Here is a 20664-nt window from a genome sequence, read left to right as displayed (position 1 = left end):
GGTCCAGGGTGCATTGAAGTACAACTGGGGTACATGACTGATCTTTGATTTCACAAATGCAGTGAGTTCAGGAGTATGGCATAGAAACTGAACCAAATTTTTAATTGGCTGTTGTTTACCAAGAAATATAGTTGGATAGAGGGAGAATATAACATAGTCTCTGTTAATTAAACAAAAGTAGCCTTATTGTTTTTTGACATAACAAGTCAGATTCACTATGAAAAATGCATTTGGTATCAACTTGAAAATTAATTTAATTCAAATTTTAAAAGCCATCACTATATAACTGAGGAAAATAATTATTATGTCAGAAAATATATTTCAGAGACCTTTGTGCACAGCTCTCTCCTTTGTCCATAGCCTACACACACTATTATAACCACTGATATCATGCTGTATTCAATGTTCTGGAACATGTTTTTTTCATTAACAATATGTCACAGACATTTTCATAGCAGATAAATATGTATTTTTCAGTGCTAGGGATTGAATTCAGGGCCTTACATGTGCCAGCCAAATGCTGTATTGCTGAGCTACATCTCCAGCCCCTAAACTATTTTAAGGGCTGCATAATATTCTACTTTATGACGATAACACACCTAATTTAAATAGATCTGGTACATGAACAATTAGTGTGTTATCATTAAATGAATTCACAAACATCTTGGAAGCACATAGTATATAGAATGGTAATTAAAAGGGGGGGCTTTGAGTATAACTCAGTGGTAGAGTGAGAGCTTAGCAAATGTGAGGCCCTGGGTTCAATCACCAGCACTAAAAAAAAAAAAAAAGCATGATTCTGAAGTCAGATGGCTTTGTTTTAAATCTCAGTCTCAGTCTCATCAACTACATGGCACTTGTCAGTTTATTTAATCTATCAAAACCTAAGTGTAAAGCACTTAGAATGGTGCTTAACAGATCAAATACTTATAGATACATTTAATAGATGACATGCAAAATGTTTACAAAGAAAACTACCTCACTGAGAAAAATTAAAGATCAACACAGAAGGTTGCACTGTGCCCATGCACTGGAATACTCAATATTTAAAAAGTTACCAGTGCTCCCAAGTTAATCTACAGATTCAATTTAATCTCAATAAAAATCCAACATTGGAGAAAATAACAAGCTGATTTCAAAATTCACATGGAAATACAAAGGTACAAAAATAGCAAAGATTTTTTTTTTTGGCCGATTTGAACTCGGGGCCTACACCTTGAGCCACTCCACCAGCCCTTTTCCTAGTGATGGGTTTTGTGGAGATAGGGTCTCACAAACTATTTGCCCAGGATGGCTTCAAACCTTGATCCTCCTGATCTCCGCCTCTTTGAGTAGCAGGTTACAGACATGAGCCACCAGGCGCCCGGCTAGCAAAGATAATTGTGAAGAACAAAGTTGAAGGACCTTCAATATCTGACATCAATACTTATTACAAGACTACCTTAAGTAAGACAGTAGTATTGGCATGAAGACAGACAAACAGACTAATGGAAAAGGGCATAGAGTATAGATAAACACTTGATTTATGACACATTGATGCTTCAGCAAATGGCTAACGGATAGCCCTTTCAATAAATGGTTTTTAGTCAATTGGGTATTCATATAAACCAAAAATAAATGAAAAAATTAATCCCAAGTAGACTGTAGATATAAATAAGAAAAGTAAGACTTCTCAACTACAAAACAACAGAATACCTTCATGACTTGGTGGTAGGCAAAAATGCCTTAAACAGAACACGAAAAAATTTTAATCATAAGGTAAAGATTGATAAGTTGGACTATATTAAAATTAAAACCTTCTGTTCTTCAGAAGAGTAGAAAAGCAAGTTACAAAGTGGGAAAGAAAACTCACAATACACACATTTACTCACCAATGACCAATGACTCAACAATAAGTCAGGAAGGAAAAGACAAAATAGTCCAATGAAAAATGGGTGAACTACAACTGGGTACCCCAACAGAGGAGGGCATCTAAACACTAATGAAATGAGAAAAGGGGCCAAATATCATTATTCAGAGAAATCAGAACCAAATGAGATACTAAGACAAGCTCGCTGGAGTGGCTAAGATGAAAGTGACATTAACAAGTGCAGACCAGGCTGTGGAGAACTGGACGTTCCTACCCTACTGGGAGAGTGTACACTGACACAATTCTTGGGGAAAACACAATCGTAGCTATTAGTGCCGAACACACGTGTACCTTATGACATGTGTGTTGCTTCTACATTATCCTCAAGAGTAAATGTGTGTATTTGCTCTAAAAGGCAGGTAAAAGGAATTTCAGAGTGGCCTTGTTTATAAAATTGGAGACAATCCAGATATGCATCAGAAATAGAAAGTTAAAAGTTGCTTGACGTGGTACATGCCTGTAGTCAACAACTCAGAAGGCTGAGGCAGGAGGATCACTTGAGTCCAGGAGTTCAAGACCAGCCTGGGCAACATTGATTGCGACCCTGGCTCAAAAAGTACTAGTACCATTAATGTTGGTGATAAACTAAAGCTACATACAAAAAAAAAAATGTATGACTTTCACAGACATGACAAGTAAAAGAAGCCCAATGCAAAAAAAATTTTAAGTATGCTAGATGATTCCAGTTCTGTGAAGTTTGAGTATGGTGCCAGTGATTGCTGGGGAGGTGAGGAGTAGAGAGTACAGCAGGACTTCAGAGGTGCTGACTCACCTGATGTCCTTGCCTAGTGTGAGTCATGACTACTGTGTGTGCTTACTCTGTTGAAAATTAATTGAGCTGCACGTTTACAAGAAATTTTATGGATGTGATACTGCACATCAGTAAAAAAGTGGTTTTTTTTTTTAAGGTCAGGCATGGTGGCTCACACCTGTAATTTCAGTTATGCAGAAGGTGGGGATGGGAGGATCATGGCAGGGCCAGGCAAAAAAGTTACTGAGAACCTATCTAAATAATACCGAAAGCAAAGGCAAAGGGACGTAGCTCAAGTGCTAGAGTGCTTGCGTGAGTTCAAACCACAGTACCACCACAAAGATAAACAAATAAAAAACTTTTTTAAAAGTTAAACTTTTTTTTATCTTGAACTAAAAAAGGGAGGACTGTATTATTAGTTCCCATGTGTCTTGTCCTATACATGTGAGACCAGCCTCTGTCCTTCATCTCTAGGCATGACTTATACACCTAGATCCAAGAACCAGGCAGCAGGGTCTGTGTGTGTGAAGCTCTCCAGTCCTTTAGGGGAGGCATACCTTCTCCATCTCAGCTGCATCATCGTCCTGTTTACGGAATGGAATGGGCAAAGCAGGGAGCAGCTCGACCTGGGAAGCTCTTGTCAGGAATCCTAAGAACCCGTCCCTCAGCGAGCTCCACCGTCTCCTCTGGCTCCCTGTTTCAAGGTCGCTTCCTAAACACCACTACACCTTGCATTCTTGCAGTTTTAGGGCACAAAAACTTTCATGCTTGTACAGAATTTGCTGTTGTATGACACTTTCTATTTTTTTTTTTTTTACAAGTTAAAGTTCATTGTTGAAAACCGTATTAGACACGTGATCTGGCCTGCTCTCCCATGGTGAATGTAATATTCAGCCCAATGGATGAACCTTGTCAAATTTACTCAATAAAATAAGAGCAATAAATAGACTGCTCAATGGATGGTAGATGATACTGATCACAATTCACCTCACATTTACTGGGTACTTCCTGCCAGGCACCCTGATGCGAGCTGTGTGTGGGGAGGATAAATGGCCAAAGGAAGGACTTACGGTCTATTGGGATGAACAGACATGAATATAACCGACCATATGTCTACATCATGGCTTGCTTTTAGTCCTAATAAGTAATAAGTACACAGTAAAGTGTAATATAACCTAAGGGACTTTGACGCTCTCTGAAGAATTCTTTAATCTACTGGCAGAAGTAGAAATATTTGTATTTAATATTAAAAGAAACAGAGTCCAGGAAATTCATAGTCTTTCCTTTTTGGTTGTTAGTGGTACATATTCTTCTCCCTAGGAAGCCTTCTGGAAACCCTAAGCAAGGTTTCCCAAAGTATGTGGGGAAGAAACTAAATGGCAACAGGAAGACAGGCCTCAGACCATGATGGATATGGTCAGCGGACACCCTCTACCCATTCACACCTTCCAGTTGAACTGGAGATGGTGGTTTTTCTTTGTGGGGGGTACTGGGGTTTGAACTCAGGGCCTATACCTTAAGACACTCCATCAGCCCTTTTTTTTTTTTTAATCGAGATAGGGTCTCCTGAACTATTTGTTCAGGCTGGCTTCAAACCTCAATCCTCCTGATCTCTACCTCTTGAATAGCTAGGATTACAGATGTGAGCCACCAGTGCCTGGCTTGAGAAAGGGTCTTGCGTGTAGCTGAGGCTGGCCTTGAACTCACGATTCTCCTGCCTCAGCCACCAGCTTTGGCTTTGGCTTTGTTTTTTTGAGAGTGGGTCTTGCTATATAGTCTAGGCTGGCCTAGAACGTGCTGTGTAGCTCAGCCTGGCCTCGAACACACAATCCTCCTGCCTCTGCCTTCTGAGTGCTAGGCTCACAGGCATGAGACACCATGTTTGTCTTGAACTGGAGATGCTGGGAAGATAAAATACTGTATTCCATGGCTCCTTTGGAAATTAGGTTCAACCACTTAGATGCCCTCTTGCAGAACATGGAAGGTGGAGCAGAGACGAAGTCATCATCTTCCTGCTGATCCCATGATCTAGCAAAGTCTGAGACTATAAGTCGGAACAGCAGGAGCAGGGATTCCAGTGTCTAGTCACCACTGCCAGGTTTCCAGATGCAACAGAAGCAGCTCCAGCAGCTAAATCCAGCCTAGTGCCTAGGTCCAGCAGAGGACGGTGGGGAGGTGGTAGGTGAGAGGCAGAAATCCTGGCAGTGTCATGGCAGGAGCAGTGGCCTCTGCTTCGCAAGCTCTTCCAGCATCTGGTGAGGTACATCCCTGTGTTAAATTCCACTGTGCTTAAAATACCTGCAGTAGGGCTGTGGTCATAGCTGAAAAGAGCACAAAGCCCTGGGTTCAATCCTAAGCACCCAAACCAAAAACCTACTAAAATGCCTACAGAAGATTCTATGTTTGCTCCTGTACAGCCTTGGCTGAGCAATGTGAAACCAGTTTCTGCAACTTCAAAATGTTTAAGAACTTTTATATTCCAGTGCGAACTGCAATGAGGACAGAAGATGTGTCACAAACTCTCTGAGGAATCTTTTTCTTCTCTCATCAGAGAATCTCACAGGACTATCACTTTATGAAACACATAATACATGCATACGCACTAAAACTCAGTACTTAGGTTGTTTATAGTTCAACGAGGTTTGACGAGTGTACCATCAGGTAACAACCACAATAACCAACTGTATTGTTCCCCAAACTCTTTCATGCTGCCCTGCCAGAAAATCTCCCACCACCCCCAACTCCTGGCAACCACTGATCTCCATTCACGAGAGTTTTGCCTTTCTAGGCATCACTGAAATGGAATCAAACACTCTGTGGCCTTCTGAATGTGGTTTCTTTGATTTAGCAAAATGCCTAGCAGAACCTCCAAGGTGTTGCCTTTAGTAGGTGCTGCCTTGGTATGGCTGAGTAGTGACTGCTGCATGGATATAAGACTTTGATTATCTGCTCACCTGCTGAAAGATATCTGGGTTATTTCCAGTTTCTAGAGATTAGGAAGAAAGCTCCTACATCAGTAAATATTTAATTACATAATGTTAAATAGCTGAGTATTATTCCGTATCTTGATATATACTATTTGTTTAATTGGGCTAGTCATTACTGCCACATGTTAGATTATATAAATAGCATAAAAGTCGTACTCAAATGCCTTTATGTATTTGTTCCATCATTCTTTAAGACAAAGTCTTAAAAAAAACTCCTAGGTCAAATAGTCTACTCACACTTTCTACTGCTTTGTGTTCATCTTTCTTTACAATGTCTCTTTACGGAACTCCTTATCAATGGTGACTGTCATTTCATTAGCTCATTAATTGATGTGTTGATTGTTATTTTGTGGTGCTGGGGATGGCACCCAAGGCCTCATACACACTACAGAAATACTCCACCACCGAGTCACACCACAGCCCACTCATTATTTATTCATTTGGTATTTTTTTTTTTTGGTGGTACTAAAAATTGAACTCAGGGTCCCTCATTTGCTGGGCAAGTGCTCCACCACTTGGGCCACACCCCAGTCGGTTTGCTTTTGCCCTGGCAGGCCTCTGAGGGCTATCCTCCTATCTCTGCCTCCAGAGAAGCCTAATTATTTATTTTTAGCCAACCTCACAGGAAACAATTAAAAACTAACGTCTCACTTTCATTACATTTCTGTAAATATAGGTTATACTCATTGAAAATTGAAGGATTTTGGGGGGGGGAGTACAACTGCCTGTTGTTGTTTATTGGGATGCTGGTTTTTGCTTACTGGTTCCTTATATTAATCCTTTGTGTATTGCCTATTTATTTATGATTGCAAAGATCAATTATAACTTTTTACATGCAGAAGTTTTTTATCATATTATTGTTGTACTGGGTGTGTACTGTCAGAAGATTTAAAAAAGTGTATGTAAGTGAGTTCAATCCCCAGTAGACAACACACACACACAAACGTATCTAAGCTGGGTGTGGTGGCACATGTCTATAATTTCAGCACTCAGGAGGCTGAGGCAGAAGGATCAGGAGTTCAAGGCCAGCCTGGACTACATAATAAGACCCTGTCTCAAAATAGAAATAAATAAAAATGTGTGCAGTCGATTCTTCTAATCCTTTCTGTTTGTGGATTATATATTTAATCTTGTGCCTTGGAAGCTTTTTTCCATTTAAAGTTTGCAAAATATGCACTCATATTTTCTTTCTAGTTTTTCTAAGTGGCTTTTGAGGCAGCATGAAGAATGGAGGAAGCTTCAGGATGACCACTGTCAAAATGTCTCGTTCTTGACATAGTGTGTTTGTTTCTGTCTTCATGGCTTTGAACTCTGACCTTCAATATTTAGGATTCTTCTGGATATGTCTGCCTTCTGACAAAGGTTAACGCTTTATTCAAGTACATTGAAACTTGTTCTTAGGATAGGATTTGAATTAGAAATAAGGCTTTAATCTCAAGTTTCAGGGGTTAACTTATCTCTGACAAAGTAGACTTCAAACCTACATTGATCAAACGAGACAAAGAAGGACATTCCATACTAATAAAAGGGGAAATAGACCAAAAGGAAATAATAATCATCAATCTGTACGCACCCAATGTCAACGCACCCAATTTCATCAAACATACCCTGAAAGACCTAAAAGCATATATAAACGCCAACACAGTGGTTGTGGGAGACTTTAACACTCCATTATCATCAATAGATAGGTCATCCAAACAAAAACTCAATAAAGAAATCCAAGATCTAAAATATGCAATAGATCAAGTGGACCTAGTAGATGTCTATAGAACATTTCATCCAACCTCTACACAATATACATTCTTCTCAGCAGCCCATGGAACCTTCTCCAAAATAGATCATATCCTAGGGCACAAAGCAAGCCTCAGCAAATATAAGAAAATAGAAATAATACCGTGCATACTATCTGACCACAATGCAGTAAAAGTAGAACTCAACAACAAAAGTAAAGACAAAAAACATGCAAACAGCTGGAAACTAAATAACTCATTACTTAATGAAGAATGGATCATCGATGCAATAAAAGAGGAAATTAAAAAGTTCCTAGAAGTCAATGAAAATGAAAACACAACCTACCGGAACCTATGGGACACAGCTAAGGCAGTCTTGAGAGGAAAGTTTATAGCCATGAGTGCATATATTAAAAAGATTGAAAGATCCCAAATCAATGACCTAATGATACATCTCAAACTCCTAGAAAAACAAGAACAAGCAAATCCCAAAACAAATAGAAGGAGAGAAATAATAAAAATAAGAGCTGAAATCAACGAAATAGAAACCAAAAAAACCATACAAAGAATTAATGAAACAAAAAGTTGGTTCTTTGAAAAAATAAACAAGATCGATAGACCCCTGGCAAACCTGACTAAAATGAGGAGAGAAAAAACCCAAATTAGTAGAATCAGGAATGCAAAAGGGGAGATAACAACAAACACCATGGAAATCCAGGAAATCATCAGAGACTACTTTGAGAACCTATATTCAAATAAATTTGAAAATCTAAAAGAAATGGACAGATTTCTAGATACATATGATCATCCAAAACTGAACCAAGAGGAAATTAATCACCTGAATAGACCTATAACACAAAATGAAATTGAAGCAGCAATCAAGAGTCTCCCCAAAAAGAAAAGTCCAGGACCTGATGGATTCTCTGCTGAATTCTATCAGACCTTTAAAGAAGAACTGATACCAACCCTCCTTAAACTGTTCCATGAAATAGAAAGGGAAGGAAAACTGCCAAACACATTTTATGAAGCCAGTATTACACTTATCCCAAAACCAGGCAAAGACACCTCCAAAAAGGAGAACTATAGGCCAATCTCCTTAATGAACATTGATGCAAAAATCCTCAACAAAATAATGGCAAACCGAATTCAGCAACACATCAAAAAGATTATCCACCACGACCAGGTAGGCTTCATCCCAGGGATGCAGGGGTGGTTCAACATACGAAAATCAATAAACGTAATAAACCACATTAACAGAAGCAAAGACAAAAACCACTTGATCATCTCAATAGATGCAGAAAAAGCCTTTGATAAGATCCAACATCATTTCATGATAAAAGCTCTAAGAAAACTAGGAATAGAAGGAAAGTTCCTCAACATTATAAAAGCTATATATGACAAACCTACAGCCAGCATTATACTTAACGGAGAAAAATTAAAACCGTTCCCTCCAAAATCAGGAACCAGACAAGGATGCCCACTATCTCCACTCCTATTCAACATAGTACTGGAATTCCTAGCCAGAGCAATTAGGCAAGAAGAAGGAATAAAAGGAATACAAATAGGTAAAGAAACTGTCAAAATATCCCTATTTGCAGACGACATGATCCTATACCTTAAAGACCCAAAAAACTCTACTCAGAAGCTTCTAGACATCATCAATAGCTATAGCAAAGTAGCAGGATATAAAATCAACATAGAAAAATCATTAGCATTTCTATACACTAACAATGAGCAAACGGAAAAAGAATGTATGAAAACAATTCCATTTACAATAGCCTCAAAAAAAATCAAATACCTAGGTGTAAACCTAACAAAAGATGTGAAAGACCTCCACAAGGAAAACTATACACTTCTGAAGAAAGAGATTGAGGAAGACTATAGAAAGTGGAGAGATCTCCCATGCTCATGGATTGGTAGAATCAACATAGTAAAAATGTCGATACTCCCCAAAGTAATCTACATGTTTAATGCAATTCCCATCAAAATTCCAATGACATTCATTAAAGAGATTGAAAAATCTACTGTGAAATTTATATGGAAACACAAGAGGCCACGAATAGCCAAGGCAATACTCAGTCAAAAGAACAATGCAGGAGGTATCACAATACCTGACTTCAAACTATATTACAAAGCAATAACAATAAAAACAGCATGGTACTGGCACAAAAACAGACATGAAGACCAGTGGAACAGAATAGAGGATCCAGATATGAAGCCACACAACTATGAGCAACTTATCTTTGACAAAGGAGCTAAAAATATACGATGGAGAAATAGCAGCCTCTTCAACAAAAACTGCTGGGAAAACTGGTTAGCAGTCTGCAAAAAACTGAAACTAGATCCATGTATATCACCCTATACCAAGATTAACTCAAAATGGATCAAGGATCTTAATATCAGACCCCAAACTCTTAAGTTGATACAAGAAAGAGTAGGAAATACTCTGGAGTTAGTAGGTATAGGTAAGAACTTTCTCAATGAAACCCCAGCAGCACAGCAACTAAGAGATAGCATAGATAAATGGGACCTCATAAAACTAAAAAGCTTCTGTTCATCAAAAGAAATGGTCTCTAAACTGAAGAGAACAACCACAGAGTGGGAGAAAATATTTGCCAATTATACATCAGACAAAGGACTGATAACCAGAATATACAGGGAACTTAAAAAACTAAATTCTCCCAAAACTAATGAACCAATAAAGAAATGGGCATGTGAACTAAACAGAACTTTCTCAAAAGAAGAAATTCAAATGGCCAGAAAACACATGAAAAAATGCTCACCATCTCTAGCAATAAAGGAAATGCAAATTAAAACCACACTAAGATTCCACCTCACCCCTGTTAGAATAGCCATCATCAGCAACACCACCAACAACAGGTGTTGGCGAGGATGCGGGGAAAAAGGAACCCTTTTACACTGTTGGTGGGAATGTAGACTAGTACAACCACTCTGGAAAAAAATTTGGAGGCTACTTAAAAAGATGGACATCGATCTACCATTTGATCCAGCAATACCACTCTTGGGGATATACCCAAAAGACTGTTACTCCAGAGGCACCTGCACATCCATGTTTATTGCGGCACTATTCACAATAGCCAAGTTATGGAAACAGCCAAGATGTCCCAGCACTGACGAATGGATTAAGAAAATGTGGTACCTATACACAATGGAATTTTATGCAGCCATGAAGAAGAACGAAATGTTATCATTCGCTGGTAAATGGATGGAATTGGAGAACATCATTCTGAGTGAGGTTAGCCTGGCTCAAAAGACCAAAAATCGTATGTTCTCCCTCATATGTGGACATTAGATCAAGGGCAAACACAACAAGGGGATTGGACTATGAGCACATGATAAAAGCGAGAGCACACAAGGGAGGGGTGAGGATAGGTAAGACACCTAAAAAACTAGCTAGCATTTGTTGCCCTTAACGCAGAGAAACTAAAGCAGATACCTTAAAGCAACTGAGGCCAATAGGAAAAGGGGACCAGGAACTAGAGAAAAGGTTAGATCAAAAAGAATTAACCTAGAAGGTAACACCCACGCACAGGAAATCAATGCAAGTCAACTCCCTGTATAGCTATCCTTATCTCAACCAGCAAAACCCCTTGTTCCTTCCTATTATTGCTTATACTCTCTCTACAACAAAATTAGAGATAAGGGCAAAATAGTTTCTGCTGGGTATTGAGGGGGGGAGTGGGAGGGGGTGGAGTGGGTGGTAAGGGAGGGGGTGGGGGCAGGGGGGAGAAATGAACCAAGCCTTGTATGCACATATGAATAATAAAAGAAAAATGAAAAAAAAAAAAAAAAAAAAAGTTTCAGGGGTTAGTTAAGGAATCACAGCAAACATTTTCATTTCTCATTCCTTTTTATTCCTCTAAATAATTATGAACAATAATTTAGAAAGCTGCAATTGAAAATAAAATATAAGTCCATGCCAATTTTGCCTGAATGTCTAGCAATGGTGAGCGTTATTGCAGAAATCTGTATATATATACATATATATATATTTATATATACACATACACACACAAATATATATATATACCCAAGGGGCCAAAATGAATCTTTTTTTAAATGATGTAAATATTACCTTTTGGCTAAGATCAAATATAGTATCTATTATCAGTTTAACTGTTAAAAATGATGGAAACAGGGCCAGGCACTGAGGTGCACATCTGTAATCCCAGCTATTTGGGAGGTGGCAATAGGAGGATCTCTGTTTGTGACTAACATGGGCAAAAGTTAGCATGAAACTCTATCTGAAAAACAAACTAAAAGCAAAAGGACTAGGGGTAAAGTTCAAGTGGTAGAGAGTTGAGGCCCTTAGTAAAAAAAAAAAAAAAAAAAAAAGGAAATAAATGCGAGGTCAGATTCATTTTACAAAAGTTAATGTCACAAATTTTGAAGAAGGTGCTTTTTCCAACAAAAGAGGCATACTAGCATAAGCTTATACAAAGCTCCACTCTTCAATGAATCTACAACAGACTATAAAGTCAAAAAGTAACAACCTAAAAAAAGAAAGTTTTACTCTTAATTACTTTGCCAGTAACTGGAAGTCGCCTAGGACCACAAGTACAACACACAGTACAGCAGATATGTGCTCTCCCTGAATATGGTGGGTTTGTTTGGTGGTGGTAGGTGGTTTGGGTTTTTTTGTTTTTGTTTTTGTTTTCTGAGACAGGGTCTCACTGTGTAGCCCAGGGTGACTTCTACCTCCTGAGTGCTGGGATTACAGATCTGTGCCACCAAGCCCTTCCTTCCTCCCTCTCTCCCTCCCTCTTTTTTGTGCTGGGGATTGAACTCAGGTCCTTATGCATGCTAGGCAAGAGCTCTATCACTGAGTACCTCCTCAGTCCTTGTTTTTTATTTATTTGGGAAAAGTGGGTATATCCGAGCCTCTTCTCTGGCAACCTGGGATTTATATGGCACATCTGGGTCTTTCTCACTGAGCTGAATTACCTGCTTCCCCACAGCCTCCTCGGCTGTCCCTCTCAGACCCTGTGGACCATCTCTGTAGCCAGAGTGCAACTGCCACCCCACCATTAGCTCAGGGAGCTCCACCTCCCACACTCAAGGCTCTCACGCAGCTCCCTCCTGGGTTTTGGGGCACTCCAGAGCAGATGACAACTGCACCCCAGATGGGACTTTTTGGGCAGTATTGAGAAAGAGATAAAAAGTTAATTTGTCTATGTTTGTTGTTAGGGTCACGCACCCCAGCCAGTTCTTGCTGGAAATTGTGCTAAGCCCTAAGTCTTCATACAGACACAAAACAAGCCACCAGTTTCCCTTCTCAGCATCCCCACAATGACTCTCTGAACTTCTCCTGCAGTAGTTAATGAAGAATGATTTATTATGTCTTAAAAAATACTGTAAAAACAAGACAGGCTGAATTCTTTACCATAAATACTTATTACTTTTGAAACCAGAAATAATCCTCTATTTTTACAAAAGTATAAAAGTATTTGTCTCCAGCGTAAAGAGAAAACAAGAGGAACGTGGTGACTGGTGCTGGAGAACACAACCAAAGTCCCTTTTTATCTCAGCATCTAACTCATCCAAAGGGCACGACAGAAAGCAAGGCTTGGAAGGATGTGATTTATGTTACAATTGGCTCTTTCCTTACATTAAGTAAATTACTTTAAAGTAAGTTTTTTTTTTTTCTAAAAAAAAAGAAAAAAGTGGTTTTGAACAACTTGAAAACACACCAAAAATGCTGTCATCCAAAGCCAGAACACAGCTCTGTATGGTTTGCAGATAATTTAATATTGGAGAAGCCTTTCAACGTCCTCCAACTCCAACCAAAACTAAAGCAACACTTCAGGGAAAAATATAAATGAGCAAGCAAATAAAACCTAATATCTACATAATTATCCATACATCAAACAATTTGGGGACAATAAGACAAAGCAGCAATTCAGCTAGCTCAAGTCAAAATAATGGAACAAACAGTCACCATTCGTCCTTATTCCTCATACTCACTAATCCACCAACCAAAATTTGGGTTAATTTTACTGTTAATATATTTGGGATGATTGCTCCATCAGTCAAAAGATTTAAAATCAGTTCTTTGTAATTGAATAATCCAGGACATCATGAATATAGTGTGACTGGCCTCAATTTGTTATCATCTTCCTTTTCCCGCATATACAGACACAAAATTATGTCCAGGTTTTGAGTCTTCAAAAGAGTAGGAAAAATACCACACTGTAGCTGTCCAAAGTATGTCACTGGGACTTTACCTCCTTCTTCTGATAACAGGATGCACTGTATTTAGGAGAACCACCTCTCCTATTTGCTACCCCTGATGCCTACTTCCAATCACAGCCCTGCCCAAACAGGCTGGCTGTGCCCCAGCTGGCCTGATCTCAGTCCTTGGCAGCCCTTGGACTGGCTGTGCAGCAATGGAGACATTATCTAATTAGAGATCTTTCCTGAAACTCTTTCCTCACTGGATATCCTTCAGGAGTGAAAAAGAAAGAAATTAAGCCTGGGTCTAGCCTCGAGGAGAATAATAGCCAGAGAGCATGAGTCTACCATGCAGAGGCAGAGATGAGCATGGATCATGACCGAGACCATGACCATGGATCCCTCTCTTCCTCTGACCTTCCTATGCTGGGGCCTGCAATTAGCATTCAGAAAGGTCTGGCTAACGCAGGTGGGGACCACTTGATGTTTGGGTAAACCCTTTATGGTGTTGCATTGCTCTCTCTCCTGTCACTGTTCCTGGGGCTCGGCCTTTGCAGCCCACGTGGGTGGCTCTCTGTTTCTGCTCTTTGACCCTGTCCTCCTGCAAAAGCTCCAGAGAAGTGAGGGGTCCAAAGAGTTTTGACCAGGAGAAGGAGTTGTTGAGAGCCAGGACAGCTGAATGGTGACACTCTAAGGGAAGGACTTCTCAGGGATACCTGCTCTGGTCCTTCCTGAGGATGAATCATCTGTGTAGGGGCCCATGAGCCTCCCAGTCTGAAATTATTATTCTCCTCCTCTTCTTCCTCTTCTTTTCCTCTGTTTCTTCGTTCTCCTCCTTTTCCTTCTCCATTTCTCTCTTTCCCTCCACCCTTTCCCCTCTTCAACTGGCCACAACTGGCTCATTCTTCAAACCAAGAGAACATGAAATTATACACCAAAAAACTGATTTTGCAAATCACTTCATCCCTTTCAGCGCTTTTCACTGTGGGAAACACAAGTCCTCAGTTACAAGCTGGCTTAAGCAATAAGGAACGCTGTTTTACCTTGAACGGTGAGCCTAGAGACAGGCTGGTCCCAGGTTTGGTACAATGAGCACTCAAAGATGTCATCATGGCCCTGTGCTTAATTTTTTTTTTTGAGGCGGGTCTCAATATGCATCCCAGGCTGACTTCAAACTCGCCACCCTCCTGCCGCAGCCTTCCAAGTGCAGGGATCACAGGCGTGTGCCACCACACTTGGCAGCCCTGTGCTTTTTCTCCACATTTGGCATAACAAGTGCTGACTTCTTTCAAAGGCCAGTTCCCCTGAAGGTTCCAGAGGCTGCCCATCACAGCTGGGGCTGTGTCACCTTGCACTCTACACAGAAGAGCGTGCATCATCACGAAACAGAATAATCAGCAATAATATTCTGGCAGTTGTGTGAGAACATCTTTGAGGCATATTTAGGAGGCAGAAGTGAGTCATCTTGGTGACGACCTAGTTGACAGAGGTGTAGCAGGAGGGGCTGGGGACTGGTCCATGTTCCTTGCGTGGGCACTGGTGACAGAGAGGCCCTTCCCTGAGGTGGGGCTGGAGCTAGTTTGGTGGGGGTAGTGACATAGCTGGGCAGCTTTCATGCTCCTAACACATTACTGGGCCTGCCTTGTAAGTAAGTCTAGCCTTGGCACTGAGAGCAAGGCATCTGACTAGGAGGAACGTCCCAATGGGTGACATAAGTAAATTATGTCCTGCAGTGAGTCCTGCTTATGCACTGAGCACCATTTGTATGAAGTAGGCAGCCAGCTGATGGCACACTTCTGTGCCATCAGCATCACAGCTGTGTGAGATCAGAGGTCACTGGTGCTCATGAACTAGACATGGTGGGACCTACACACCCACCTCCACCTTCCTTTCACCTTCCACTCAGTTTTGTTCAGATGTGTGCCAATGGAAAAAGATTATCGTCATTAGTCCCACTGATGACACTGAAGTCACCCAGGGAACTGGGTGCCAGAACTCAGGACCTACCTCCTGAGCTTAAATCTTCAATGGAAAAAAATACATCTTACTAGAAATTAATAAATAAAATAGACATAAATTGACTTTGCTTGAGACAGTCTTGTGCAGCCCAGACTGGCCTGGTACTCACTATGTAGCCCAGGCTGGCCTCAAACTCTCAATCCTCCTTTCTCAGCCCTCCTGAGTGCTGGGGATATAGGTCTGTGCTACCATGCCCACCTCCAACATCGACTCTTACCCATCTTAGACAATTCAGTGACATTAAAGACATCTACATTGCTGAGCAACCATCACTGCCACCATTCTCCAGATCATCTTACAAAACCACACCTCTGCACCCATTGAATAGTAACTCACTCTAGCCTCCTTCCCCTACTCCCTGATAACCATCATTCTACTTTTTGTCACTTAATATAACTACTTGAGGTTCCTCATGTAAGTGAAATAATACATTTCCCCTTTTGTGCCTGACTTATTTCATATAAACACAATAGCTTCAACAGAAGTGGGTGTCACAATTTCCTTCCCTTTCAAGACCGAATAATATTTGATTGTACTTGTGTATCACATTTTGTTCATCTGTTCATTCATTGATGGACACTTGAGTGGCTGCCACCTTTTGGCTACTGTGAGTAATGCTGCTATGAATGTGGTGTACAAACATCTCTGGAGGTATTTTTGAAAAGCTTTTCATGGCACTAAATCTGCAGCAAGGTTGAGAGCATTAAGCGTGGCGGTCACTGGAGACTGAGAGGGACTCAAGGAAGAGATGCACCATCTTAGTTGGTCTAGTCCTGCCATTCCAAGCTCATTGTAAGGAGCTCTATATGGTGAATTTTATCCATCTGCCTCTTCCCTTAACCTTGATGACTCAGAAAGTGGGGTGTATCTGTCTGTCTCCCTATCTCCCAGATCTAGCTCCAAGCTGGGTACCTTCAGGAGGTTATTAGATTGCTGCTGGATAAAGGAGAGTCCTCATCTGTATGATCTACCTCCATCCCACTGTTACAAAAACAAACCAGCCATTCCCTCTGCTTCCAGAAATCATGAACCATCCATCCCAAGCCATGCTCTGGTCCTGCAGCCTGACACACACCCAGGCCTGAGCCTGAGTCGGGACCTAAGATCTTTATGAGATGAAATTATGAGTGTGAAAGAAGCCCTGGACTCTGACAGTAGAAAAGGATGAAGGTAGGGAACATTGTCATGGCCCCTGGCTCTGGTATCTTCTAGGACAGATGCTCCATATACAGTAGCTGTCCCCGTTCCTTGCATCCAATGAGAGGCTGAATCTACTTCTCCATCTCCATAAACTTTCAAATGAAATGAAAAAGTCAGGTGTATGGCACATACTTGTAACCACAGCACTCAATGGGAGACTGAGTCAGGAGCTCAAGGCCAGCCTGGGCTACATGGAAAGACATTGTCTTGAAAAGAAAAAAAAAAAAAACAGCAAATTATTTTATTGAGATGATGTTCACTTCTGTAACTCTGTATTCTTGTGCTTTCTTTGGTTTTAATTTTAACCTAAGTTTCCAAGATCATTTTTTGTGAAAACCTACAGAAATTAAAACATAGTCCAAGATAAAAGAAATGCCAAACACCTCAGAGAGTTCTATGTATGGAATTACCTACACACTTGGAGAAAACCTGTTTGTAAATTAGTGCAGCAGTGTAGCAAATTGATAATGTCCCCCTCTTCTCCCTGTCTTCTCAGAAGCCTTGCTGTGGGATGGGGACAGCAAGGACACACCTCAGTAGGTAAAACAATAAGAATGGCCCTTAATTGCTTCTTTAGTATTTCCAAGATCTGGGTGACTTTCATCCCAACAGTGAACTACTTGGGACCCGGATTAGGAAACACAGGTTGTGAGAATACAGGGGCAGATCTTGCCTTCCTTTACAGTTTTCATATTTTGCTCATCATGGACTATTTTGGCACTAATTTAAAATTTAAAAAAAATATTGCATTAAAATTATTTATCTTGATTACTGAGTTTTGAGGCACCCATTTAATTTTGTGCCTAGTTGCTGTCAGTACCTCCTTTTGCATTTTCCCATGACACCCCATCCTTCCACCAAAGCAAGAGGGCCCAGGAGGGGTGGCTTTCCCCTCCAAGGCCATCTGCCAATTGTCATCTTGGAGCCTCACGGTTCAAATGAACACAATTTTTTCTTAAAGAAGTCTTTCTTACACCGAGTCTAATGATAAGCAGTGCCGTGTGCAACCTTCTGCTCTGGAACTTCCAGCTGGCTGGCTGAGGCACTAGACATTGAATTCTCAAGTAATTTTAACTGTGCCATCCTGGAAGAAATTCCTAATGTGGTAGAAGGGTGGGCAAGCTTTTAAATGTAGGCATGCCTCCCTGTTCCTGCCCAAAGCAGGACAGAAAGAATCGGAGCCATGATTCCAGCCTCCTCGCACCCAGGGGGACCTTGCCTGCCAGGGCAGTGAAGACCCTGCATTACAGGCCCATCTCTGTGAGGACCCAAGTGAGAACTGCGCCCACTCATTGGTGTCCTTGATCCTGGGAGTTTTTTCTGCCCTCCATGCTGCATCAGCCAGCAGTAAACAGATGTGAAAAGTAAGGACCTGAGTCCCTGCTGTGATTCTAGTCTATCTTCAAAGTCTTGAGTATCTGGTCTAGCTCCACCTCATTAATACTATATTAATATTCCTCCCGTCCTCTCCCTTCCCTCCCCTCCCCTCCTCTCCCCTCCCTTCTCTTTCTCCCCCCCCCCACCCCGCTCCCTGCTCAGGATGGAGTCCAGGGCCTGTGCATGCTAGGCATGGGCTTTGCAATTGAGCTACACTCCTCCCTTTTTATTTTTATTTGAGATAGGATCTTGCTCAGTTGCCCAGGCTGGCCTCAAACTTGTGATCCTCCTGCCTCAACTTACCAAGTAATTGGGAATGCAGGAAAATACCATGGCCTGCTTTAATATTTCACTCTATTGTCATGCATGTGCCCTAACGTGATACTTACCTCACTGGCCTGATAACAAATAAAACTGCATATGCAAATATTTTTTGAGATAGGGTTTCATTACATAGCCAAGCCCGAGCTTGAGCTCTCAATTCTCCTGCCTCAGCTTCCTGATTATAGGCATCTGCAGCTGCACCAGGCTTGCAAATAAATTTGTAAATAAGCAATGTGAGGAACACACTGAGGCACTGACCAAATAGTATTCAATCAATGACAAGACCCACCCTAGAGCCTTACCAGGACCGTGTGCATCCCAGTGTAGAGCCTGCTGAGACACACCAGGGTGGAAAACACTATAGCCATCGTCAATCCCAAAAGGAAAGGATACTGTGGGAGGAGAAGAGGAAACAGGAAATGAGATCGCATCTAGATGTGTATGATTTGACGTCATAATTGGGCATCAGATTTATTGTGCCATTACTGCTAGTCTGAGTCTTATATTCCCTAGAGCAGCAATTCAATTACTGGAAATAATTGAAAAATAGAGAAACAGAAGAAAGAGAAGGTTAAGCCACTCCATCAGCCCTCATGACCACAACTCTTGTACTGCTAGTTTTAGTGAAGTGAATAATTTTTATTTTTACCTATTCTTAAATTAGAACTTGATACATAAACAATTTGACCAAGAAGCAAGATAGATGGCGGGTGCTAGAGTCTGAAAGACCCAACAAGCAACCTTTCCTTCTAAGGAGACTTAGTGACAACAAGCTCCAGCTACAAATGGCACAGCCACATGACAAAGCATAGTCCAGATGCTGGTAAACCCTGCACTTGCTGCTGGTTTGTAAGAGCAGCAGGAGGAACCAGGTAAGACCTGGGTCACATAGGGCATGCAGATATTCTTCCTGTGACCAAGACAGAGACATACAATCCACTTGTTTCTATTGCCAACACCTGTGATATTCCACAGCACTAAGAACAGAGATGACAGAGCACCATCCATATCATCAAAGCCCTCTGTTCATTCTCTCACCAAGTCTTCACCGGACCCTGTGAAGCAGGTTCTAGTATCAGTCCACTTTTATAAATAAGGAAGCCCTTGACCATGTTAATAAATTATATTAATACTGAGCTGACCACAGATGCTTTCCCCTGGTCATCCCACTTGACCCTCACAACAAGAGCCAGGGATCATGGAGGTGAGATGATTTTCCCAAGGTCACACAGCCAATGACTATCAGAACCAAAAGTCTACTGTGTTCTTTCCCAGACAATGTTTAGTACAGTACTGTCTAGTTGTCTGTCTTCTTCTAAGGTTTGTCACTGACTGAGTCTCAGATTTTAATCGAAGGGTGTTAAAAATTAATGTTACTTTAATCAGAAATTAGCATTCGCCTAAATACCCACTTATATAAATACATCCATATTCAGAGCTGTTCATGAGTGGACAACACCAAAAGCTAAACATATTTATCATTGAAAGTTAAATAGGAAAAACAAGTCATATTACAGCTCAGAATTTTTAAAGAACGAGGTAGCTTTAAAACAAGTGTTTATCGCCTGGTGTGGTACTACACAACTATAATCCCAGCACTCAGGAGGCGCAGGCAGGAGGATCTCAAGTTCCAAGCCAGCTTGAGTTACATAGCGAGGCCTTGTTTCAAAAACAAAAAGATTTTAAAGGGTTGTTGTTCTGCTCCTACAGCCAGGCTCTCTGGGTACTGACAGCAACCCTGCAGGGGCTGGTGCTGGGCCCACAATGTCCTCCTGGGCTGGTGAACATATGTTCAACACAGCTCAGAAGTCTGCACTAAGTTAACGCAGACAGTCCTGGGGAGCTCAGGCATTTTTGATCCTGGCATGACATTTAAGTAATTTATGACACGGGATTATATCTATTGGGATAGATTCCCTATGACTGTCCCTTTCCCATTTAGACAATGGGGACCTAAACCTAGGAGGCCAGGTGGAAGATTTCAAGATTCCAGTCCTGATCTCTCCCAACCACGTCAGGTTAACTTCCATTCTCACATAACCTGGAGTGTGAACTCTCCCTAGATTTCTGGGTAAAAGGGCAGGGTGAAACAAAACTGCTAGATTGAATGAAATCTAAAATTTCCAATGGTTTCTAGGTAACATTTATGAAAGTAAACACAAAATTAAAGTAATA

General features: G+C 41.0%; 1 protein-coding gene across 4 annotated transcripts in view; it reads right to left on the bottom strand.

The window, feature by feature from the left end:
- The window catches only part of Sgpp2 (sphingosine-1-phosphate phosphatase 2), a 103479-nt gene that overhangs the window by 12410 nt on the left and 70405 nt on the right, over window positions 1–20664 (bottom strand). For 3 of the 4 annotated variants that reach the window (XM_074071835.1, XM_074071838.1, XM_074071837.1), the window contains one exon: window positions 18792–18881. The exons of the other annotated variant lie outside the window; for it this stretch is intronic. In XM_074071835.1, the coding sequence (XP_073927936.1) occupies window positions 18792–18881 (90 nt within the window). The remainder of the gene's footprint in view (window positions 1–18791; window positions 18882–20664) is intronic. 4 annotated transcript variants of the gene reach the window in all.

The sequence above is a fragment of the Castor canadensis genome, chromosome 4 (assembly GCF_047511655.1).
Source record: "Castor canadensis chromosome 4, mCasCan1.hap1v2, whole genome shotgun sequence".
In the NCBI taxonomy this organism is placed as follows: Eukaryota; Metazoa; Chordata; class Mammalia; order Rodentia; family Castoridae; genus Castor; species Castor canadensis.
Note: the sequence above shows the minus strand (reverse complement) of the source record. Positions and strands in the feature narration are given on the sequence as shown.